The sequence below is a fragment of the Lepidochelys kempii genome, chromosome 17 (genome assembly GCF_965140265.1).
Source record: "Lepidochelys kempii isolate rLepKem1 chromosome 17, rLepKem1.hap2, whole genome shotgun sequence".
Taxonomy (NCBI): Eukaryota; Metazoa; Chordata; order Testudines; family Cheloniidae; genus Lepidochelys; species Lepidochelys kempii.
The window spans coordinates 10541276-10566581 of record NC_133272.1 but is presented as its reverse complement, the minus strand read 5'-3'; the positions used below and the strand labels follow the sequence as shown (position 1 = coordinate 10566581).

The 25306-nt window shown below is 45.5% G+C and overlaps 1 protein-coding gene across 3 annotated transcripts in view; it reads right to left on the bottom strand.

Annotated features, from left to right (window-relative positions):
- The window catches only part of RAP1GAP2 (RAP1 GTPase activating protein 2), a 265418-nt gene that overhangs the window by 235260 nt on the left and 4852 nt on the right, over positions 1 to 25306 (bottom strand). For 2 of the 3 annotated variants that reach the window (XM_073315710.1, XM_073315712.1), the window contains exons 1-2: positions 16885 to 17074; positions 7793 to 7909 (exon numbers count right to left, since the gene is read on the bottom strand). In XM_073315710.1, coding sequence (XP_073171811.1) covers positions 7793 to 7909; positions 16885 to 16934 — 167 coding nt within the window. In that variant the 5' untranslated portion in view covers positions 16935 to 17074. Of the gene's footprint in view, positions 1 to 7792; positions 7910 to 16884; positions 17075 to 25306 lie in introns of those variants that run through there. The other variant, XM_073315725.1, reaches the window with a different exon arrangement.

Genomic DNA, 25306 nt, shown 5'->3' with positions numbered 1-25306 from the left:
CCCTTTTCTCTTCTATCCTTACTCAGAAATACCAGGAACTAGATAACTCTGAAAGCATGCTGCACGCTCTTTCCAAATGAAGAACAGGCTGTATACACAGGAGAACATAAATACGTATTTGTGCATGAAATTCAGATAACATGGGGAGTTTGCTGGCCTTAATTGCTATTGAAAGCCTCTGGGTTTGTAAAAGTTTCGCATAAGCTAAATTCGACGTGGTGTATTGATTTAATTTCCATTAGCTTATTTTCAGAGATGTCATGTGCACCATCCACACGCTTAACTCAGAGTCTGCAGTGCTCTCCCCTTGCCACTAGCAGTGATGCTGGATCCTGCTACTTCAAAAAGGCACCTCTTCCCAGAGGACCTCTACCACACGGATTAGCTGGAGCATGATGTAATCATTCCTAGGAGCACTGCCTCTAGATTTGGTGGGCCAGATCCTCAGGTGGTGTGAACTGGTGTAGAGCCATCAAAGTCAGCGGTGTTATGCCAATTTACACGAGCAGAGGATATGGTCTGAATTTCCAGGCAGAACATTACCACAAAAGGGGCTACTTGGGTGCTGGTAGGAGCAGGAGAATTGGAAACATTTCTGTAACCAGGCAACGTGAAATCCATAAGCAATAGTATCAGTGTTCTTGTTACCAGGTGGCCCAGATGGCTTTTCTTGAACAGGACCACGAAGTGAATTTATACAGACATATAAAGCATACCTGCTATTAATCCTTCTGCCAAATTGTACCTCCTCTTGTCAGGACTGTGTCAGCGATCATTGTGCAAAGAAAGCAACGGCAACATAGAGGTTGCAGTATTATTAATGTGACACATGATCGGAGTGACAGCCTGAAACTCCTTATAGCATCTTGCGATTGGGATGCCACTTGAGGCACCAAAAATGTTCTTTCATTGAAGCCCTGTAAACATCACACTGTGACCAACAGCAATTATTATGCAGAAGAAGTGTCACCGCGCAGAGGTACGTGTGACTGTTAGCTCTTCATGACTGCTTTTTCCATCAAAGGAAAAGTCAAGCCCTGTCAGGACTCCAGGATGTCTGGAAATTGCAAAGAGCCTTGCTATGAAGGGACATAAAAAAACCTGCAAAGCGATATTCAAAAGGAGCCATTACCTTGTTACCACGAATGTATCCCATCGCCTTGATAATGCAAAAGTGACAAAATTTGCACCCCGATCAGAAAGTACATTGTATGTTCTACAAAGAGAGAGATGGGCAGGAGCCACTGAACTACAATCAGCAGGCTGACAGACTGGTTTTCTGGAAGAGAGGCCTTCCTCACTTCTTCCTTTGCAGCTGGGAGAAGAGATAAGAAGATCTCAATCCACCTGTGGCAGCGGCTGCCAGCCGCTGAAGTAGCATTGGAAGTCTGGGGAAGGGACGGGTATTCTCCTTTTCATCTGTGCATTGATGTGCTGAGGTAATGGAACAAGCAGGGTATTAATTTAGGGTGTGTGACTTGTCTTGGCAGGGCCTACGCTTCATGCTGGCTCTCTGCACAGGGAAGGATTCCACCGTTAGTTTTTAGTTACTGAGATCGGCCTACGTCACAAAGTCTGGATCCAGCTCAGAGCTTCCCCAGAATTCAGGGCGAGTTGTGAACTGTGGGTTTTGGTTCAGTTCCAGCACGGTTTTATTTACCGTCAGTGACTAACTCTTCCTATGACAAACAGAACACATTATTGCCCATTTGGCTTACTGTTCTGTCTCTTATTCCTACTCACTTTTTCTCTATATGATTTTGGGGGATGCAGAACATTTTAGAATAGGAAGGGCCCAGAAGTGGTGGCCAGAAGAAGACAGGAGGACAAAGCACTAGAAAAATATGCCGTCGTGAGCAATGCTACACTTTTCCCTGAGATAGCGATGGCAAGACCTAGTAGGTCATTTTCACCTCTAACTTCTTGCATTCTATTGTAGGATTTAATCTTGCTTGCTCCCAGAGCATTTTGCACAGTGTCAACCCTTACACAAACACAGACAAAGCCTCTGCTTCACATTACTCAGAGAAAGTCTCGGTTTAATAATGAGGGATTTACCAATGGGTATCTCATTTCTGATGAACGTTCTGGACCATTCATGAACCATCATAAGTCTTTCAAACACTTGTTTAAGTAGCAGACTTGATTCTTTACTATTAACACATTGCAAACAAATTGTAGCTCTAGAAATGAAAGTGGATCTAAATGATGTTACCATGCTTCTAGATTCTGCATAGGCTTTTCCTGGTAGTGACTGGTTTTCTATGTGTTTCTATAGCATCTAGCAAAAGGAGGCCTGATCCTGGTAGGCCTCATTGGGCCCTACCTCTATCCAAATAATACATACTACAAACCTGCAGCAAGCTTAACTTTAATTTGACCTGGTGTCAAATGGGAGTAGTAATGCTTAACCATCTTTGTCAAGTGTTTTGAGGTCTACAGGTGATGAGGGTTATAAAGTGTTAGCTATTATTGTGCTCTGGCTATTTCAGTCAGACAATTGGAGACCCAGTCCACCAAGACTATCTTAACACTTTCAAACTACTCCTGAACCAAAGAAGGAAAGCGGGACTAGTTAGGGAATCTGTCTACGCTTTCAGTACAGAAGCAGTAAATGAATTGGATCTCCCAACAGCCACCAGCTAATCTCTCAGAGTTTTATCGATTCGAACCCTGCTTTGAAATGTGATGATGTCACTAGTCATGGGAAAAGGCAGGTCATTCCACCCCAGAAGCACGGTGTGCCACACATGCAGGGCCCAGCCCAACAGACATGCTAAACGTATCGATGTCTAAAACTGCAGCAATGAGAAGCATTTCTACCCTCATATGTACTCATATATAGCTCTTTCCTCGTCGGCTCTCAGAGCACAAAGAGGCTCGGACTTACGTCCGGCCATAGACCGCACCTGTGGTAGCATCAGGACTAGAACCTGGTTTTCCAGACTCATCATCCTGCACTCTAATGCCTAGCACATGCTGCATCTCCACTATCCGTAATCTCCAAAGGCAGACAGGAAAACAAAATATGCTCTCTGCTACAGCGGTTGGGTGCAATTAGATACAGAGATGTAGCAGTGCATTAATAAACAGACCAGCAAAGACCAAAAATAAACAGGGAGACAGTTCCTCAGAGGAAACACTAAACCGAGGAAATTAAAACTTCAGCATCACGGAGTCCATGATACACAGTGTTGCTTTGAAACAGGATTTGAATTGGGGGTACACAAGCATGGATCCAACACACCGGCATTGCTCCCAAACTACTTTCTTATTCTCCAGAGGCTCAGCTTTCATTTTAAAAGAGGTGAGTCTCTAGTTGCCATGGAAGAAACCTTGGAAAACGTGAACCAATTGCAGCCAATCCAGGGCCAACACTCTGAGTTTGCAGGGAATCCAATGCAACAGCTCTGAGGTTTGCACTTCTCTATTCATTTCCATGGATGCTAATTCAGATGACGATACTTTAAATGTCAACATTGCTACCTATTTCATTGCTCAAGCATGTACAACAGGAGAGTGTGTATTGTACTACGAAGACCTACACAATCGAATGTGAGTGACTGCAAATTTTGGTGGGGGTGGACCTGGAAAATAGCATATATTTTTTCCCCAGTCAATAAAGAGCCAAGCAAGGGATCTGAGCCCCACCAAGAAGAAACAGAACCCAGAGAGCATCCACGATCATATATTGAGCAGCTCCACAATCTACTGAGGGCAGCAGCTCATTACTGGTACCTTGAGCTCGCAGAGCTTATTTTGTGGCTGGAGTCGGTCAGAGAACCATTGTCTGTTATTCTTTCCACCCCTGCTTCAGAGGCACTGGCTTCGGCGGTCTCCAGTACATTAACCATCATTATGTTGTTCACCACGTCACACCTCATCACACAACTCAACGCACAACGTTCGATGCATTACTTAATCTGGCCACTGACTTTCCACATATTTTATTAGATTTTTTTCCAAGTAACTTCTCCGCCCACTGGGAAATCAAATAATCTAATGGAATTAATGTTCAGTATTGTTAAAGTTAATTATGGATTACGTTTCTTGCACTTAAATTCTGCATTCAGCAGGGTAACAATGCATCAACAGCAAGATTAATGCAAGCAGGGGTGGTAATTTGCAAAGATCAGTTAAAATTAACAGGCAGCTTGGTAATTTAAATAAAATAGACACTCTTTGCCAACTGCATAGGGGCAATTACAATGTCTTTTTGGATGGTTCCTTGCTGAGAAATCACCATTTGAAGAAAACAGTTGTCAGATGAATGACATATGTATTCAAATTCACGTCTGCTGTTAAAACAATACGGGAAACTATTATGGCTTATAGCACGCACAAAAGAGATGCTCGAGCAGTCTTCTTGTTGCTAAGACTTGGTATAGAATTTTTAAAAGAGATCGGCTCACTAGGAGCTGGTCTCTTTTGAAAATCTGGCCCCAACTGGGGGTCCTGAGCATTTTGGGGGGAGATTTTCAAAGGTGCAGAGGGCACCCAAAGTCAGTGGGAACTGAGGGCCCCACTCAGCCTTTGAAAAACTCCCCCTTGAAAATCTGGCTGTTGTGCAAATTTGGCCCTTAGCTCTAAATCCTGCCTTCTCTCCACATCATACCCTCACTGTGATATTTTCTTTCTTCACAAGGGAACGGGGGGAGATACAGGTATAACAGGCCTGATTTTGCTCTCACTTCACTCCTTGGCCTTCCTGCTCAGCGACACACAACCAAGATCAAAACAATGCCCCACGTGTCTGGTCCTGGGCCTTAGCACCACATCTGAAATTCCTCCCAGAAAGTTCTACCAAAACAGTACAAAACCATACCACACAGGGAGAAATTCACCAGCACACAGTGGGCTAGCGCAAGGGCTAGGCCCCAAGACCCAATGGACCTTATCTCGAGGGCTTACATAGGGCTTGTGCTGGCTTTTTGCATGGGGTGAATTTCACCCTTCATTCTAGTTCTCTCGTCCCCAGTTAGAAAGGGTTCTTTCTTTCTGAACATCCAGCTCCATTAAATTCTCTTTGTTTCCAGCTCTTCTTTGCCTGTCTTGATATTTCTGTCCATGTGAATCCGTGAAGGTAAATATTCCAGAACTCAAGAGTGCTTGGAGCAAAACTGCTCCTGAAATAAAGAAGGAAAAGCTTTTAGACATGTACCTATGCAGAGATGTTCTTCAAAGCTCTTGAAAAGCAGGAAAATAGGTACTGTGTTATGTGTTGCTTCAGGCCCACAAGCTTTTTATGTTAATTGGTGTTTTATCACAAATCACTCAATTTAAAATGACAGCCATGCATATGCATTGCGGGCAACGAGAGCTATAGCGCCCATCAGATCAGTGGCTCAGAGATGTATTTTCAGCGAGCTTTGAAGGGAAGAATGTAGGCGCTGAATGAAATCTCTGCACTGGAACAAATATTCTTCAGCTATTTCATGTACACTCAACAGTTCAGTCTATGCAATATGCAGCCTGCTGCTTCTGTTTCATTTTTAATGTATGCCTCAAGTGTACAAAAATCATGAGTCAGGTCCCGAAAGAATTTGGGACTGGCTTAAAATCATGAAACTTTTCATAATCAGGAGTTCTTTTTCTGTAATTTCCAGCTTTTAGCCTTTACGGTGCACTTGTGTTGTGTTTTCAAGCTTATCTCTGCAACCATAAGGACCAGAAACCTACTTTAAGAAAAAAAGAAAGCTGAAATTCTCATGTATTCACATGACTCCAGGAGCTGGGACTTTAAGAAACAAACCAGGTATCATGATGAGACTCAAAACAAAGTCCTGAGCTTTGGCAAAACTGTGTATGTGTGTATATGTAGTAGAGCTGGTTGAACTGCTTGTGGGTGGAATTTTCAAAGGTGCTGAGGCAACTCTCAATGGGATTTGTGCGCCTAAATCACTTACCTGCTTTTGAACATCCTACACATTATGAACAACAGGCCAAGCACTCTGTTAGAATAACTCCATTGACTTCAAGGAAGTTCCATGAGCAGAGACTTTGATCCAGTATTTATTACAGCTGGCTGTATCTCTGTTCTCTGTTTTTGGACAGACTGTAAAACTGATTAAGAACTTTGGCTGGGATTTTTAAATGAAATCCCCATGGTGTGCCTAGCAACTTGAGGCTCTTTTGTAAATCCCAGCCTCAGTCCATTGAGTTACACAAAGTTTCTTCAGCAGACAATTGTTGCAGGTCACTTTTGTGAGTTCCAGAATCTGGCATGGTTTGGATTTAGGATCTATTTACCTGAACACCCGCAGTAATAATACTGTGGGATTCTCAGAGGAAAAGTGCTAGAGAGCGCAGAGCACTTCACAAATAATTTAGTCAGCCCCTCTGTGAGGAAAGGGAGTGTTTTTAACATCAGATCAAGAAACTCAGGAACAAAGAGATAAAGGACTGATTCTCCATTACTTTGCACCATGGGTCATCACCCGAGCAGGCCCAAAGAAATGCGTTAGCCTCTAAAGGTGCCACAAGGACTCCTCGTTGTTTTCACTCTCACACCTGTGCTTCGTGGGAGCGGAACACTCGCACCTGAATGAGTGGAGAATTTTGATTTAATAGTGTCTTACTAGGGGTTATACAGGATGTCTGTGGCAGACAGGAACAGAACCTGGATCTCCCATCTCTGCTTCCAGGGCTTTACCTGCAAGAAACGATTTCCTCCCAGAGAAATGGTTCTGCTTTTGAATCAAGCTCCCACGCATATTTGGCCCTGATTCTCCTCTCCCAACTAGCTTGGTCTTCAGTGTGGTTACTCCTGATTTATGTTCCCGTGAGCGACATCTGTATCTGCTTTTCCTTCATTATTCATGATCCTAACTTGTAAAACTTGTCTACCCGCCAAAAGCAAGTATGAAAAATACCATGTCCCTGCTGCCATGAAGAATTTTACTTCCATCAACAACAATTGCTCTGAGTCCATCTCAAGGCCATTTATCTTCGTACAGCAAAATGCAACTGGAACCCAACCTTTCCAGGCAGACAAACTGTCATTTGAACAGATGGGCCTCTAACCCAAATCAGCCGCAAAGACCGCATATGAGCATCTAACATGTTTGCTGAGCGCAAGACTCCTGGGCCGGGGTGTTAAAACAGCCATCTGTGAGGAGTGAGGGGGTTTTCATGGCTGTGCTGTTTGCTGCTACTTGTGGGCTAACTGATCATTGCTTGCCTTGGTGTACAAAAACCAAAGAGCCTGACTCTTATTCCACCACTGTTCCAGCACCGCAAAGGTGCCTTTAAAGAGGGCAAAAGTTACATTTACACTCACCTTAGGCCCCTGTACACTACCAGAGCAGTGTAAAGAGGCTTGAGTGTAGCTGAGAATCAGGACCCGAGTGTGGTCTCTACTAGTACCATTTTATGCATGGCTATTTTATCACGTTCACCTTTTTTCTTACAACCTATAACCCACAAAATATTTCGAGCAAAATCCTGTGCAATGGGGGGTAGCAGGGATGCTGATTTCCAGTGTAACTCCATTTCCAGTGTAACCTTTGCATCCACTACAGAGGGATCCTTGCCAACCAGGGGCAGATTGCTTATGGTAAGGCGAAAGGAGGGACAGCTGGCGGGCCACTTTTCTTCTCCTTGAAGGAGCAGCAGCATGAAGCCTCAGAGCTTCCATCAGGCTTGGGGAGATCAGCTCATAACACCCCGTTGTAGGGGGGAGAGGCGGTCAGAGATGAGACAGATTTTACTGAATGCCCTTTCACCCATGGAGCAGGTGCTATTGCTCCTTTTTGAGTGCTCATGAAAGAACATTTTCTGTCTGTTTGTTTACCTGCTTGGTGACGCCAGATCAGCTCGGCTGACAATGTGATGCTGATGTGGGGAGTACAGCCACTGGAAAGCCGTCAGCGTTCTCTCCTCGATCCGAAAGCGGCCTTCCTTAACGTACCTATAAATAACAAACAATGAGAATTACCTGGAACTGAAATATTTATTAGGGAAGAGCTGTCAAGCCAAAGAGAGAGGGAGACACAAGATCAAAAGAATGGCTGGCTCAGGGAAACTGCAGAGAGTTGCTAGGTCAAACAGAAATGTAATCACTGGAATTACACCGCAATCCTCGCTCCTCCTTGCGTGGCCCTTTTCTGTTTATTAATTGGGACTGGCAAGGGCATCTTGCTGCATTTACGGTGCTGTTCATGTTGGGCTACCACATTAGGCAGCCTAAGAAGGCACCCCCAGGAGAGTGCTGCGTGTTCTCTCCTCCGAGTGCTGTAAGTGGAACAAGCCCCTGGCTCAGCCATGGAAGAGACAAGCCAGTATTTTGCATAGCCATAGGGCCTTGGATCTCAGAACAACTGCAATTCAGCGCTGCTGGTACCCCTGCGAGATAGGCAGGCATTACTGACCCGCTTTTACAGGTGGAGGGAGAGTAAGGCACAAGGAAGTTACAGAAATTGCCCAAAGCCCCACAGGTAAGGGGTAGAACTGTGGCTCAAACCCCAAAGTCATGACTAAAGATATGCCAGGGTGTGTGAATGTAGCCCACACTGACACACCCCGAGCTAGCTTTAATCTCACATCACAGAATAGCCAAGCCATGGCAGCTGTCATGGGCTAGACCCCAGGGTTTGTGCAGACCGCACTAAAGCTTGCGCTGCTGTGGTTTCACCGCTCCAAGACCCAACCTAGCAAGATTCTGATTCCTGATCCTGTTACAGTAAGGCCCCTTCACACAGTGCTGGCCTTAAAGTGAGTGCAAATGTAATTTGACAGGTTTCAGAGTAGCAGCCGTGTTAGTCTAGATCCATAAAAAGAAAAGGAGGACTTGTAGCTCCTTATTTGTTAGTCTCTAAGGTGCCACAAGTACTCCTTTTCTTTTTACAAATGTAATTTATACGTCCAATTTATATGCCCTGGTGCAAGGAGGCCTTAGCGTAAACAAAAATCAGGCCTTCTGTGACTAACTCACTCTGTGACCTCAGGCAAGTCAGTCAACCATGGAGTGCCTCACTTTCCCCATTTATGTAATGTGGGGTAATCATAATTCTCTGCCAAGAATACTGAAGTGATGGATCCTTGGTTGGACAGTGCTACAGAAGTACAAAGTGTTTTTATAGTAAATAAAGATATTTCTATCTGGCACAGTACTCCCCCTGGAAAATTATAACAAAACAGAGCAAGTTGTTTTCATTTCCACAGCATTCTGCAGCCACCTGAAATCACAGGTCTTCCAGGGAACTGCTAGGATGAGCTCCTGTGGATGATGAGGAGCAAACAGCGCCCTCTAGTGGCACTCAGTGCTCCCTGGCTGCAATAAAAATCCATGACAAATACAAATCAAATTTTCAAAACCATCCCCTAATCTTGGATGCCTCCATTTCCAGTTTAAACATCTTGGGCCAATGCTTCAGAGGATGCAGAAAAATATAATCTACCCAGTCATTTCTTTAGTGCGACACATGGGCAGGGGTGGGGAGTTATGGTTTTAAAGTTGTATTTTCAGACTTAGTTGGTTTATAAAAAATTCACACGGTGCAGCTCCTTAAATGGTTTACAGTCCTGTCACACCCTCAACCCTCCCCAAAGTGTTTGCTTTCAATGCTGGAAACCAAGGACCCGATTCTGGTGTAATTCCATTTCAGGGCAGTTGCTCTTCATTTCCACTAGTGTAAATGAGCACAGGATCAGGCCCAATGATCATCGGGACAGTCTGTGAAATTGACTAGACACCAAAATCTCCAATGGCCACATAGAAGCTGTGCTGGATGATCATGGGAAGGGTCTCCAATCCAGCCCTGTGTAAGGCAGGGGCAGAAAGCCCACAATGGGGTGGGACTGAGGAGGGCATGAGAAGTGGAGAGGTAAGCTGTCTTTGCTTGGATCCAGTGGCACAACAATCCATGCAAGAGGTGAGACAGGGCAGCTCACTGCTTGCCGACCCCAGGTGAGGGTCTGTTTTATCGCTGAACTCAGGCTCTGTGCAGGGTGCATGGATTTCACGCTCAGAGAGCGGGGACCAACTTCTGGGCATTGTCAAATCAAGTAAGATCTAGACCAGTTACAGACAAAATCATCTGCTCTCTCTAATGTCTTGCTGTAGCAGACAGGGTGATTTCTGAATATCAATGATTTATAAACAGTCGTCCTAAGCCCCATAAAAATAATTGGAACAGGCCAGGATTCAGGCTGGTTAGTTTCTTTTCTGTCCATACCGTTTGTACAGGTCCTAGCTAACCTAGTGGCACTACAGGCCAGCTTCTTAGCGGATGTAAATCAGCGTTTACGACGGCTACAGCTACAGCCCTATGGCTTGGAGCGACATATGCCGCTTAAACGAATTTCTTTGCATCGGCACCCTGTGTAAACTGCTCTTTAAAAAGGAGTGTGTCCTGGTGTCTGAATACATGTAAGCTCTATTCTTGCCATTGGTTTACTCTTTTATCCTGCTGTAGATATGCAAAGACACCTAAGATACGTATATCTCTACAGTACACACTGACTCTGCAGCCAGTGATGGAGAATGGCTCTCTTTACATTCCACCGGCGTCTTTCATCTATGTATCTCAAAGCATTTTACAGACATTAGTTACTTAAGCCTTGGCGTTTTCCAGCAGCTGAGCATTTCAGATCCTCAGCTGGTGTAAATTAGCAGAACTCTTATGGCTTCAGTGGAGCACCACCGATTTATAGCAGCTGAGGCTCTGCTTCATTATAGCTATATCAGTCCTCTGGGGCACAGAAAGGTTAGGTGACTTGCCCAAAATAATTCTGCAGATCATGCGCAGAGCCAGGAATAGAACCCAAGAGTCCCAAACTCATCCTAATCTCAGATCACAGGAGTCGCACACCAATGTAACACCACTGGCTTCAGAGGAGTTAATCCTGGTTTATACCCCTCTAAGAAAGATCAGAAGCAGCCCCTACCCACTCTCTAAAGCTCTGGAGCATCTGCTTTCTAATAAGACGTTAACTCATGTGCACAAGGAATTCGTATCTACCAAAAATTTGGTGCCTGATTCTGATCTCACTTACATGGATGTAAATCACAACCATTTCCACCAAAGTCATTAAACCAGGTGTATGGGATCAAAAATCAGACCCTTCAGTTCTATCCAATTGTATCTTGGAAAGGAAGGAAACCAAACCATGTGTTTGGCTGCTGGGCCTAAATTTATCTGAGAAACATTACCGTGATCTTATTTTGTTTTCCGGTATAACCAAAACACGTTTTAGAATCTTTCCACAAGTCTGTACAGGGCTGGATTTGCAACTGTTCAGCATGGGCATTTGCTACCAATTTCCCACCAAATGTTAATCTAAGTCTAGATCAGGACAGAAGATAAATGCCACACAAATTGTTCTCACCTGCCAATCAGTGGCCCCTACGTTCCAAAGATGCCACTCCTGCATCCTTTGCACACCCAAAACTCCCAAGGAGGGGCGAGATTTTGCTGTCTGTTACGTCAGGGTAACTCTGGAATAACACCATTAATTTCAATATGGCCTAGGCCAAATCTTCCCAGGTTTAAATCAGCAGAGTTCTACTGATTCCAGTTTGCACCAGTGGAGAAACTGGTCCATTCCTTTCTTCCAAATTTACATCTACACAACGGAGAGCATAATCTGGTTTCTGAATGGGAGATGTGTGCGCGCAAGGAATGCAGGACTGGGCCCTAGATTAGGAAAATAGACATTTGGGTTTGTTTATGGAAACCTACAGTTGAATCCAAGCCTGAATATGTATTATCCATACTCTGAGTTTACCTTTTCCACCTCAGACAGGTAACATTACTGAACTGTTCTCTCTTTACTTATAATAAACTTTGCACTTCTGATCCATTTAACACAAGGATCTCAGGATCCTTTACAGCTCACACAGCTCCTGTGAAAATTATTTTATAGTCGTTTTACATATAAATAAATCTCAGGCCCAAAGAGTAAGATTTCCAAAGCAGTCAAAGGGATTTTGGCATATTGTCCATTAAAATTTAAACGGATTGAAGATATGTGCCAAAATCCTCTCTATTGGTTTGAAAATCATAACCAAGTGATTTGCCCAAGGTCACAGAGTAAGTCAGTGGAAGGGCTTTGAATAGAACCCAGAAGTCCTGACACCCAGTCTCCATCCCACGCTTGATACCACTTCAGTAAAAAGGACACAAGAAACAAATCCCCCACTTGCAAAGCAGCCCCTCCCCGTCCCTGCTGTAGTAGTTTGTAGCAGGTCATTTCCTACATGGCGGGATGCTTTCATTCTCCTTCTCAGGCAGGAGAATTGATCAAACAGTTGAATGTAACAAACCATCATTTATTCACAACAGAGTTTCCATTTCTCTTAAGTTTTGTTCTGACTAGCCCATGCATCCACTCTGTCCTCAGTTTTATCATCATCTCCAAGGCCAGGCTAATATCCCTGAAACATTATTTAGGATGGGATGCCAGATGTTGAAGCTTACTTAATAATGTTTGAGTGATGAATCATGGGTTATTATTGCAATTAAAGTTGTGCATGTCCTTTAATGCCTGGGCAAAATATCTGCAATTACAATTGTTCCCTTCTTTTAGAAAAAAATCTGCTGTCTAGCTTGTTCCAGACAATCAGCGGCACTTAACATGCCCTCATTTGAATATGAAATTTCATCACTGAGTGTAATTATTAAAGCATCTGTAGAGCTGAGGGGGGCTGGAGGGGTCCATATTCATTTGGAAGAGTGGAAATCATAGCGAACGCTAATGTCTCACACCTCTCCCCCAACAGGCAGGGGATCAGTACATAGCACTCAGCTGACATGGGCTAAAGTTCACTCTTCATGAACAAACAAAGGCCCCAACCCTGCAAACACACATGGTGAGTAAATTGATGCCTGTGAGTATGCAGTTAGAGGCTGGAATCCTAATGCTAATGAACAACATAATCATTAACCAGAGCTCTGGGGAGACACAGTGAAGTGCTGATGTGGAGTGCTCGGTCAGGCACCTGCCCATACTGGGAAGTGGTGCAGATCCTCCCCATCAACTGGGCCATCTATCCATGATACCTATCAGGTTTGTACTGTATCATCTGAGCACCTCACAGCACCCCTGCGAGGTAGGGAACTACTATTACACCTGTTTCACCATCGGGGAACTGAGAGAGGCTAAGTGACTTGCCCAAGGCTACAGAGGAGGCCTGAAGTGAAGCAAGGATTTGAACCCAGGACTCCCCAGTCCTTGCACAGTGCCCTAACTCCTGGACCATCCTTCCTCCCACCTCACTGCAGCGTTCCAGGAAGCAAAAGGGGAATGTGTGTGATGTATCATCTCCAAAGCTGGCCAGCTGGCTGGTGCAGTGGGAGCCTCCTCACCCGTGCTCAGACCTCTGGAAGTGCTGTGTTTTGTGACAGCGCCTGGCCCTTGTGCAGAGGTAAGGGGCTCAGGAGGGGAGATTGAAATGGGAGGGGTCTTGTGGCTAAGGACTACGCCCGAATCAAGGTTTGCAGGCTCATGCTTATTGTTTCTTTCCCAGTAGAGGAATTCCCTGTCGAACTCACAGCTTTTTCTGAGCCCTAGCAAAGCCCGTGAATAGCTAAATCAGAGCCATTAACAGTACCAGGTGGTAAAATCAAAGACAACAGATGATGCAAGACTCTTTGGACCACGCATACAGGTTGTGATACTTCATCTTTAGCCACTGCGCAGTGTCACCGCTGCAAGCCTCTTTCACTTGTGTCTGCACACAAAAACCACCTGAATTCAGAGAGGCACAGAAAAGAATAGGAAGAGGGTGGATGAGCTAATTCGCAAGCAAAGGTAAAAGCACTAAATGGGCCTAATTCTCTTCTCTCATCACTAGTGTAGCTCCATTGGCTACAGATAATGTTTGTGATTTAGAATCTGGGAGAATAATTTCTGTCAATGAAATTTTAACTTGACCTAACCTTCTAATAGGTTTCCGTTGCAGGAGATGTGATATGTTCAGTGGAACTTCTCCACTTTGGACTGCCCTCATTTCCTCAGTTCAGCAGAACGTTCAGCCAAATGGAGACATCAATGTTTGCGATAAAACTCCTGTTGAGTTCAGTGGGCTCATGATTTGGCCTTACACCCTCTAAACTGCTACACAAGAAGGTGAGCAAGACACCAGCTCCAAAAAGCTGCTATAGAACTAGGAACACAGGAACTGCCAGACTGGATCAGAGCTGAGGTCCATCTAGTCATGCATTCTGTCTCAAACCATGGCCAGCGCCAGATGCTTCAGAGGCATAAAAACCCTGCAACAGGCAGCTGTGGGATAATCTGCCTCCCATATTAGGTCTGAAAGTTAGAGGTTGACTAAAACCTGGAGCATGAAAACAAGCAATTTAGGAGGCATATTAAATCATGAATTATGTTCTGGATATTCTTGTTATCCATACAAGTGTCCAGTTCCTTTTTTGAAGCTTTGCACGGTGGCTTCCTGTGGTAATTAGTGCCACAGTCCAATTACACCTTGTGGAAAAAAGCATTTCCTTGAGTTGTTTTTGAACTTGCCATCTTTTAATTTAGTTGCATGTCCTCTTGTTCTTGTTCAACATCAGACAAAAATAAATTCACAGGCACAGCACCAGTCAACTGGCTGCAGCAACAGCTATTTACGCATCAGCACCTCTCCGGTGAGTCAGCATGTTTGTCATTTGCATCACGGGATTCCATCTGCACTTAAATCGTGAACATCACCGTGCAGCTGGCTGTCAGAATTATGCAGCTCACCCAAGCCGGCTTGACTTGGCTCTGCCATGTTTGAGACGCTGCCCGAGGCATCCCTTTTAGGAAGCTTTGTGGTGCATCAGAATGTGCCCAGCTTCGGCACCCCTTGCAGAATGTTCTTTGCATTCCTGAAGGACATCACAGCATGGATTACATGGTCATGATGAAATCATGACTTCTTGTTTTCATGGTACATTGGCAAAGAGAGACATGATTTGCTAGCTAGCAAAACAACAGATGAGGTACAGATTGTAAGGTCTTTAGGGCGGGGATTGCCTTTTTATTATCTGTTTGTACAGTGCCTAGCACAATAGGGTCTTGTCCATGACTAGGGTTCAGGTACTACCACAGTTATTAATAATCGATAATAAATCCCTGGGTTTTCTTGTCACGCTGGGTATTCACCTTTGTGTGCTCACTCACTAGTGAATCCAGAGACATCCAAGCTCCAAAAGAAGCTAGTTTGTCTGCTAATGCATTACACCTCCTACACAGTCTGCAACAATGTCCCCAAATGCTTAGTACTAGTGCTGTAGTATCCACTGCTTTGGGACAGGGGCCATGGCTGCAAAATACTGTGCGGGTTTAGCAACTTTGTAAACTAAGTATTAAAATATTGGCCTAGGCACTTAGACACTGTCGGGAATAAAGATCTCTCTGGCAGGCTGCAGGGCATTTAAAGTATGCAAGTGCTAAGTAGGCAAAATATAAACTGCAGAGGGAAAGTTTTGCCTGCAGAGCATAAAGTCACTGGAGGCTTAAAATTCTCTTCGCAGAACAATCCTCCTCAGAAGGTTTGCCCTTGTGATGGGCCAGGGCCACAAAGTTGGAATCCAAAGCAACTCATCCCTCCCGCAACGTTCAGATGCAGAGTTTGGGTTCTGCCCCCAAAAGCATCTTGAGCCACATCGTTCGGATCTGGCTCTGAGCTTTCCCAGGCGTTGCCAGTGTTCAAACACAGGATTTTGTTTTGGACCGGTCTCTAGCTGTTACATAAGCTTTGCAGGGCTGTAACCCAGAAAGTCATTCAATTTGCATTTCGGCATTGCTGCAGCATCCCGCTCAAGGGTGGGGGGCTTTGGCATCATAAGCGACTGAAATAAAAACTAGCACAGAGAAAGCCTGTTCCAAGCTGGAATCCTCCACTAGCCCCTCTGAAAGAGGGCCCAGACCAGGACAGCCTGCCCCCTACTTGCCCCGTTTGTAGCAGTAGCAATAGGGATACAGGCCCCAACACACCCTTGCAGTAGCCACACCTGGGATAGCCCCATATACTGAGACTCACCCTACTGCAGCAGCCAGGACACACACAATCCCAAGAGGCACATAGCCCTGCCCCCTCCAGTAGGTGGGGATTTCCTGAGACCTCCCCGTCCCCCTCTGGCCCCTCCAACAGCAGAGGGGCTGCCCTTTGCAAAGATGGATCTACCCTAGGAAGATCCCTTTCACCAGCAGCAAGGACTCTGCCCTCCCCAGTGCCGGAGATGAGACAATCCCATACGTCCCCCTCACCAGCATCAGGGCCCCTCCTCAAAGACCCTCCCCTGGAGCAGTGTCTGAGATAGACCCCCTACAAGAAATTGCGGGCAGGCGGGCGGGGGGGGGGGGTTCCTCCTCAGGACCTCCCTACAGCAGACAGGGGACACACCTCCCCACTGCCCAGGACCCCTGCAGGAGCTGGAAGACCCCATGCTCCACAGACCTCCAGTGCAGTCGCTGGGATGCTGCGCCTCTGGGACTCCCCCCTCCCTACAGCCAGGGCACCACCAACCCCAACACCGCAGCTGGCTCCCCTCACTCCCAATGCAAAAGCTGGGGCCTGTCCCCACCCCCACCCCCACCCCCACCCCAGGGCAGCAGCTTGGATTCAAAGTCACCAGCACCTAGGAGCTCCTCCTCAACGGTGGATCTCCCTGGCGCCCCCTCCGCATCCAACAGCTAGGACCCCCCCCCCCCAAGTAGAGCAGCGGCGGGGATGCCCCCCTCCCACCTCACCCCTACTGCAGCATCTGGGGATTTCCCCTCCCAGGGCAGCCGCGGGGTGGGGGGGGGACGACACCCCACCCCAGGGCAGCCGCGGACTCACCCCCAAGTCCCCTTCACCAGCCTCAAGGCCCCACCCACCTCCAGGGCAGCAGCGGGGACCCCTCCCCAGCACCTCCTGCTAAAACTCGGATCCCCCCCCCCCCCACTCACCATCGCACCAGCTCCCATCGCTTCTCCCCCGGCGCTCTGCGGCATGCCATGCCCCCCCCCCGGCCGTGTCCTGGGGGGGCTGCTGGGGGCCGCTCCGGACGGCGCCTCCAGCCAGGGGCGAGCGGAGGCTGGGTAGCAGCAGCCCTAGCCCCTGAACTGGTGCATTGAAGGCAGAAAAGGGCTGAGCGAGCCTAGATTTCCACCCAGACGCCAGCTGGAGCGGGGGGGGGGGGGGGCGAGGCCAGAGGCCGCGCGCCGAGCAGCCCCGGGTCCGGGACGCTCACGGGACGCCCCCAGCCCCAAACCCCCGGCAGCTGGAGTTTCTCGCTCAGGCTCCTGCTTTGAGGGAGGTTTCTTGGCTGCCGGACCGCCTTGCTTGGCCCCCGCTGGCAGCAGCTCAGTCCCGTGGGACTTCAAGCTCCCCGGCCCTGGGACAGACACCTCCCCCGTTTGAACCCGCAGCAGGACTTGCCCCTAAAGTTTCGGGCTATTTGGATGCCGGGGTGGGGGCTTAGTCCAGGCTAACCTCGAGCTCAGACTGTTCTTGTACTCCGTGGGGCTGTGAGTTTAGTGCTGGACAAAGGACATCATTCTGGTGTTATTTTGTTTCCTGCAGTCCTACCTGGGAGCGGACAAAGAACAGAGCCCCTTGGAGCTAGGCGCTGTACAAACAGAAAGCGGTAGACAGCTCCAGCCCTGAAGAGCTTACAAGTAAAACAGACACATGGTAAGGGAAGGGATAGAACACAAGCAGAATGAACAATATGATAGCAGCAAATGGCACTGGGTGTGGGGAAGAGGGAGGTTAGTTAGGAAGGGATGGAAAGAAAAGTGAAGGGAGAGGGGATACTGCAGGGAAGGGGACTCTTGGGACAGGACAAGTCTGTCTATAAGGGACATTAGGGACCATAGTGCATCCCTCCATCATAACCTGGAAGGACCACTTCTAGAGGTGGATGCATAGGTCTGTCTCCATTCCTTCCTTCTGACAATTAGTCCCACAGCTGGTGGGAATTTTTGTGGTATGGATGACCCTTGACTGAGAACTGAGCTGAGACCATAAAACTCATTTCACACAGGGCACAGTCCTAAATTGTTCAGAGTTGATGTTATTCACAAGGCACTTGGGGAAAGATACAGGATAATTGTGCAATTCATTTGATTTAAGCTGGCAGCATATATTTACATACATCTAATTAGTTAGATTTTCTTCTTTAATTTATGGCACTGGGCTTGCAAAAACCAACAGTAGAACCTATTCAAAATAACACTACTGATTTAAGCCTCTGGGTGCTGCAAAAAAAAAAAAATCTATCTAGAGCATTTTAAAAGAATACAGATGTGGATTCATCTGCAGTGAAATATTTTACTGACATTTTCAGAAACTGCGCACTTATTTAACCCTTTGTTTCTGCACTGTTGAGAATTATGATTTCATTGTCTTAGGAAAAGGTGTGGTTTGTTTGTTTTTTAATATGTAGATGCTCGTTTCATGTAGCTGACATTTGGAAAATGCCAGATTTCTGAAGTTAGGCAATTCCTCTGAACATTTTGTGCATGTCTATCTTATGTAAACCAATACCCAATGTGTTCCCCCAATAATCCAGTTTGCCACGCACCAGGTATTACATGCATAGGTGAGGTGCACACAAATGTATAGGAATTTTATGGTCATAACCCTCAGATTTTAGACTTAGCTATAACGAGAAGCTTAGGGATGTCCCCACAACACACAGAATTTGTTTATATTCTTCATTTTGTCCATTTAAAAAGAAAAAGAAAAAGAAAAACCAACACACTACTCTATCTGCACAGAGTTCTCTCCAAGGAAGTGGCTGAGGGAGAGAACGAACCACATGTGACAGTCAGACGAGAAATCATGTTTAATGCACAAGGGAAGGTGCTCAGATACGGTGGTGATGAAAGCAATATAAGAAACTATATGATAGAACCAGAATTCTAATACATAGGAAAAATACTTGCAAACTAAGTGTCTGATCCAAAGCATATTGAAGTCAGTGGAAAGATGCCCAACTAGCTTTGGATCATGCTTGGTGTTTGGAGCCTAGTCCTTAGGAAGTCATATGCAAGACACTGTATTTCCCAGGCAAAGGGACCTACATTCCATTGCAAACTCCCTGGATCCATGCAACACAACAGTAATTTTGCAGCAGCTTCATTTAAATCAAACACTGAGGGTTTTTTTAATCTCTCTTTTCTATGGCGTGTGTTACCATATTGTCTGAGCACTTGACAACCATTAACATATTTATCCCTCCTAACGTCTCTGGGGGGTGGAGAAGTACTCTTATGTTCACCTTACAAATAGGAAAGTGAGGCATAGAGAGACCCTCATGACTTGCTCAAGCTCACACTGGAGGAAGCCTGTGGGGAGCAGGGACTTGAAAGTGTTCTGCCTGGCACTGTTTTCTCTAGTACGATAACACAGAGCTACATAGTGAAAGTTGGCTGGAGGCACTGTCAGCTGATAGTTGGGGCTTTTGACACTTGACGAGGCATGGGAAACAGTTTGGACCAAGTGCATCAGCAGGATATTTTGGAAGCAATTATCAGCCAGCAGTTGTTGATACCTGAATTGTCATAATTAGGGTTCCAGGTTAACAGCCCTTTGAGGAAATGGGTTCCCACCTCACAGAGCCTATCAATTCAGGATGACAACACTGCCTCGAGTTCATGTTTTCAAGGTCACCTTCACAATCAAGAGGATATAAAAACAATCGGCCGCCAATCCTGCAAAGATGTAGGCACATGCTTAACTTCATGGGTTATGAGTAGTGCGAGTGGAATCAATAGGACTACTCAAGTAGATCAAGCTAAGCATGCACCTAGGTCTTTGCAGGATCAGCACCTCTCTTTTAAATAAAAGAAGGAGAAAAGAGCTTAGAATAGGAGATGAAGGATGGATTCCATGGCAAATTCCATGGCAGAATACACAGAGGATCTATCGTGTGCCTTTCAAAGGTGTGTTTCCCATACAATTCAATGTACTCAATCCTCGAGTTAGATACATTTATTGATACTGACTTTATAAGGCCTCCCTTAAATTCTGTGCACTTTTTCCCTGTTTACATCTGAACAGAAATGCTTATACTATTTGGCAGATGTATTTTCTGGCTGCTTAATGTCCACATACACAAAAATGCATGATGTTTATATTCATAAAAGCTATCACCCAAGATTGGGATCTCATTGCAGTACTCATCCATCATCAAGAAGTGCCCTTGTCACACACCCATTATAAATTCACAAGCTAAAACAGAGGACTCAATACTGCCAGGCGATGAGACCATGCTTTCGGCTCCAGTTTCCCCTCTAAAAAAAATACAATGCTATGCAATGTACAGAAATGCTTTTATGATGATGCAGTAAGTGACCAATCCTCAAGAACATAAGCAAAACTCACATGGAAGAAGATTATAAGCTTTACAAGCGAGGGGCTGTCTCTTGTTACATAGATGTACCACGCCTGGTGAAGAAGAGTTCCAATCTTGGTTAGGGCCTATAGGATCAATTGGAATACCAAGGTGGCCAGATGCTACGCAAGAGATGTGGGTTCCAGTCCATGCCCTACCACAGGCTTCTTGGGTGACCTTGGACAAGTCACTTTGGCTCAGATCCTCAGAAGTAGGTAGGTGCCTAAATCCCATTGAAATCAACAGGAATTAGGTGCTTTGAGGATCCGTACCTCAAGTACTCATCTATAAACATAAAACATAACAGCACTTCCCTACATCACAGGAGGATTTGTTGAGAGGATAAATACATTACAGATAGGCTCGGAAGGATTTTGATTGTTATTGGTAAATGTCCGTAGACCATTACACACAAATTGATGAAAAAGGGTTTCCATCGGTAATTATCAGAAATTTACAGATAGACAAAGTGAGGAAAATGCTGCTTGCAAACTTAGAGTTTGATATAAAGATATTTACTTTGTATATTTTGACATACGATGTTGACAAAGTTGTGTTTTAATGGCTATGAGGCTTTAACTTTTTGAATCTCAACATCTACGGTCATTAAATTATTATTGTCTGGCACCCCTCTTGTCTGACACCCCCCCATTGTGAAAACTTAAATCAATAAAATGATTAAAACCCACAAATTTTCAGAGTTGTGAAAATTTATGACAGTTTTATTATCCACTGAAATTATAAAAAAATAAAAATCAAATTCTGCCAAGCCTAATTATAGATTGTGTGGTGCTCAGATGGCGATGGAGATCAAGTAAATACATGTGATAAAAAGAAACAGTAATAAAGCGTTTTGCATGAATCTGGTCAGACTCATCGATATTAAGACCCATTTACACCACTCCAGCAGGGTAAAGGCACAATAAAGTGAGTGTAAGTTACATTGACTCCCACTTTCTGCCAGAATACTACAACTGGATCTGCACAGGTGGGATTTGCGTCAGCAAAGAGCATCATTGATTTCAATGAGCCACAAGAGTCTGCCTGCATGGATCTCACTGCAAGACCAGGACCTCTTCAGGATTCTGCCTGTTATTATTTATTTTCCAAATCTAGGTGCATTTAACCTTCGCAGAATATGGTCATGCCACCACAACCACTGAACAACATTGCTTAGGCTAAAATTCTTCTGTCCTCTTGTGAGCATGCAGAGCAGGATCTCTTTGAAGGATGACAAATTGCATTCCTTAGCTCGAGCAAATATCGTCAAGTCTCTGATATTTTTAAATCCCCATGGTAATATTAAGTAATGTTCAATTTATCAAAACCCTCTAGTTTTCAGTCCTGCACCATTTAAAGAAGTTTCTTATGAGGTTCTTCACAGCAATTAGAAGACCACACACCTCAATAAGACTGAGAAATAGCATTTAAGGCAAAATTAAAGTCAAATTAAATTATATTACAGCAGAAATTGCCCTAAAGACTAGTTTTGGAAGATGAAGGCAGCTAAATACATACTGAGTCTCTGATCCAGTTAGACACTTAAGCACAAGTTTAATTGAAGCACATGCTTAAGCCAATGCCAATTTACGGGCTTGAGGCCAGATTTTTAAAGGTATTTAGGCACAGTGTAGAAAACCACCAAGTGGGATTTTCAAAAGGACCTAGGTGCGTAACTTGTATTGTCTTGTTAGGTGCCTAGACACTTTTGAAAATTCCATTAGGTACCTATCTGCATCTTTACATGCCTAAATCCCTTTAAAATCTGGCCCCTGATTCTCAGTTACATTAAGGCTCCGTTATATCATACTGTGAAGAGATTTTGGTGTAAATCTAATTTACTCCCATTTTAAGATCCTTTTACACTCCCAGAGCAGAGTAAAGGGGACTTAGGCCTTGCCTACACTAGAAAATTGGGGGTGGGGACCCCACCCCCATTCGGTGAATGCAGTTATGTTATTATGAAGGTACTTTATACCAATATAGCTTCCTGTATGGGAAGGGGAATAAAAATAAGGCACCTTTTATACCATAATTACTGCATGCATGCTAGGGCTTTTACCAGTATAATTATTTCGGTAAAAAACCACAACCCTCACTGAAATTGTACCAGTAAAACTTCTCAGTGCAGACCAACCTGAAGGATAATTGAGAATCAGGCCCTGAAGCATGTATTAAAAGTAAACATATGTTTAAGTGCTTTGTTGAATTGAGACTTTAAACACGTTTAACTCTCAGTGCAGGCGTACTCTCATTTACATCAATAGGACTATTCGTATGCTTTAAGTTAAGCACATACTTAAGTGACCTGCTGAATCAGTGCCTTAAAACTCAATCCTGCACACACTTCTTGTTTCTGCCAGTGATGGGTTTTATGCAGAGCAGTACCATTGATTAGCACAGGGCTTGTCCTCACGGAGACTTAGAGAGAGCAAGCCAGGGAGTGAATCTACAGCACACTAGCTTACCCACGCTACGTGGCTGTGTAGAACCTGCCAACAGAGCCCTGCAGTGGGACTGGGCCCCCATGCGTCCTGCAGGACCCGCTGCCGTAATAGCAGGACAGGATTCAAAAAAAAGAGTCCCGGGCAGGATTCTACCTGCCAATGTGCACTAAAAGTTCCACAGTGCACTTTGACAGGTTTCAGAGTAGCAGCCGTGTTAGTCTGTATTCGCAAAAAGAAAAGGAGTACTTGTGGCACCTTAGAGACTAACCCATTTATTTGAGCATAAGCTTTCGTGAGCTACAGCTCCTTCATCGGATGCATACTGTGGAAACTGCAGAAGACATTATATACACAGAGACCATGAAACAATACCTCCTCCCACCCCACTCTCCTGCTGGTAATAGCTTATCCAAAGTGACCACTCTCTTTACAATGTGTATGATAATCAAGTTGGGCCATTCCCAGCACAAATCCAGGTTTTCTCACCCCCCCACCCCCATACACACACAAATTCACCCTCCTGCTGGTAACAGCCCATCCAAAGCGACCACTCTCCCTACAATGTGCACGATAATCAAGGTGGCCCATTTCCAGCACAAATCCAGGTCTTCTCACCCCACCCCCCCACACACAAACTCACTCTCCTGCTGGTAATATTACCAGCAGGAGAGTGAGTTTGTGTGTGTAGTTTTTGGAAAGGGGGTGTGTGAGAAAACCTGGATTTGCGCTGGAAATGGCCCAACTTGATTATCATACACATTGTAAAGAGAGTGGTCACTTTGGATGGGCTGTTACCAGCAGGAGAGTGGGGTGGTAGGAGGTATTGTTTCATGGTCTCTGTGTATATAATGTCTTCATCGGATGCATACTGTGGAAACTGCAGAAGTGAGCTGTAGCTCACGAAAGCTCATGCTCAAATAAATTGGTTAGTCTCTAAGGTGCCACAAGTCCTCCTTTTCTTTTTACAGTGCACTTTGACCTGCTGCCATTTCAGCAGAGTAGCAGGGTCCACACAGCCAGTTATTACACGGCAAGCTAGTATGTACGTTTTCACCCCATCTTACCACACACTCAGTTTCCATGTCGACAAGCCCCCCTCACACTTCTTGTTGATGCACTCAATAGTTCCGTTTCTCGCATGATAGACTGGGGGCCAGATTCCAATATCTTTACTGATGTTGAGAAGGACCTTACTCTCTCAGTGGCCTGTTTGAGATCAATGGGACCTCTCTGGAGTAAGGTGCTACCCAGCATAACTAAAGGAACCAGAATCTGGACTTGGGCTTCCTTGTCTGTATGTTCCTGGATTGACCACCTAGTGAAGGGTTCTAGATGCAGTACAGGATCCATTTCTTCCAGCAGCAGCCGCCTCAATACAATTAGAGGGACACTTTCAATTTTCTGGATAGCATCAGGAAATGGTCCTACACAAGATCAAATGGCCCTGGGCCAGATTTGCTTTTAAAAAATCAAGAAACAGTCCCCTCTATAGTGCCTGCAATCCAAACATTTGCACAATTGAGCCTGGAATACACTGGAATGATGAATACATTTGAGGAAATCACAACCTGCTCACAGCTGTTCCACAAGCAAAAGGAGGCGGCAAAATTCACTGAACAAAGTATCCAGTATAAATTATTCACTCAACGCTAATTACATCTCATTGGGTAAGAGTGGGGGGGGGGGCAACCTGAGCCTGAGAAGGAGCCAAAATTTACCAATGTATGTTGCCAAAGAGCCACAGTAATACGTCAGCAGCCCTCCATCTGCTCCCCCCACCCCACTCCCAGCGTCTCCTGCCCACCGGCAGCCCCACCAATCAGTGCCTCCCCCTCCCTCCCCGCACCTCCCGATCAGCTGTTTTGTGGCATGCAGGAGGCTCTGGGGGAAAGAAGGGAGGAGCAAGGGCATGGCAGGCTCAGGGAGGGGGTGGAGTGGGGGCAGGGCCTGTGGCAGAGCCAGGGGTGGAGCAGTGAGCACCCCCCGGCACATTGGAAAGTTGGCACCTGTAGCTCCAGCCCCGGAGTCGGTGCCTGTACAAGCCGCAGATTAACTTCTGAAGAGCCACAGGTGCCTCCGGAGCCACAGGTTGGCCACCCCTGGGTAAGAGCATCTATCCCACACAGCCTACTCCTCTTCCACCCCTAGTTTACACACAGATCAGCCACAGGTCAACATCCTTCATCATACTGTGTCCTCCACTCCCACCCCATTCCTATACCCCTTAAGCCACCTTGAATGGTTTGCCTTAGAGAGGAGTGGAGATTAGGAGAGAGCAAGAAGTCACATAGTCATTAATAATTTGTATTTTTGTAGCACCTAGTCCCAGTCACAGACCAGGACCCAATCGTGCTAGGCACTGTACAAACACAGAACAAAAAGCTATTCCCTTCCCCAGAGAGTTTGCAATCTAATTCTCATGCAGGTCCTAAAGAGTTTAGGAGGGAAAGATAATACAGCCTGGAGCCAAAAGAACAAAGTACATTGGAGAGAGAATCCTGAAAGAAAGAAAAAACATGAAAGCAAAGAAAATAAAGTACT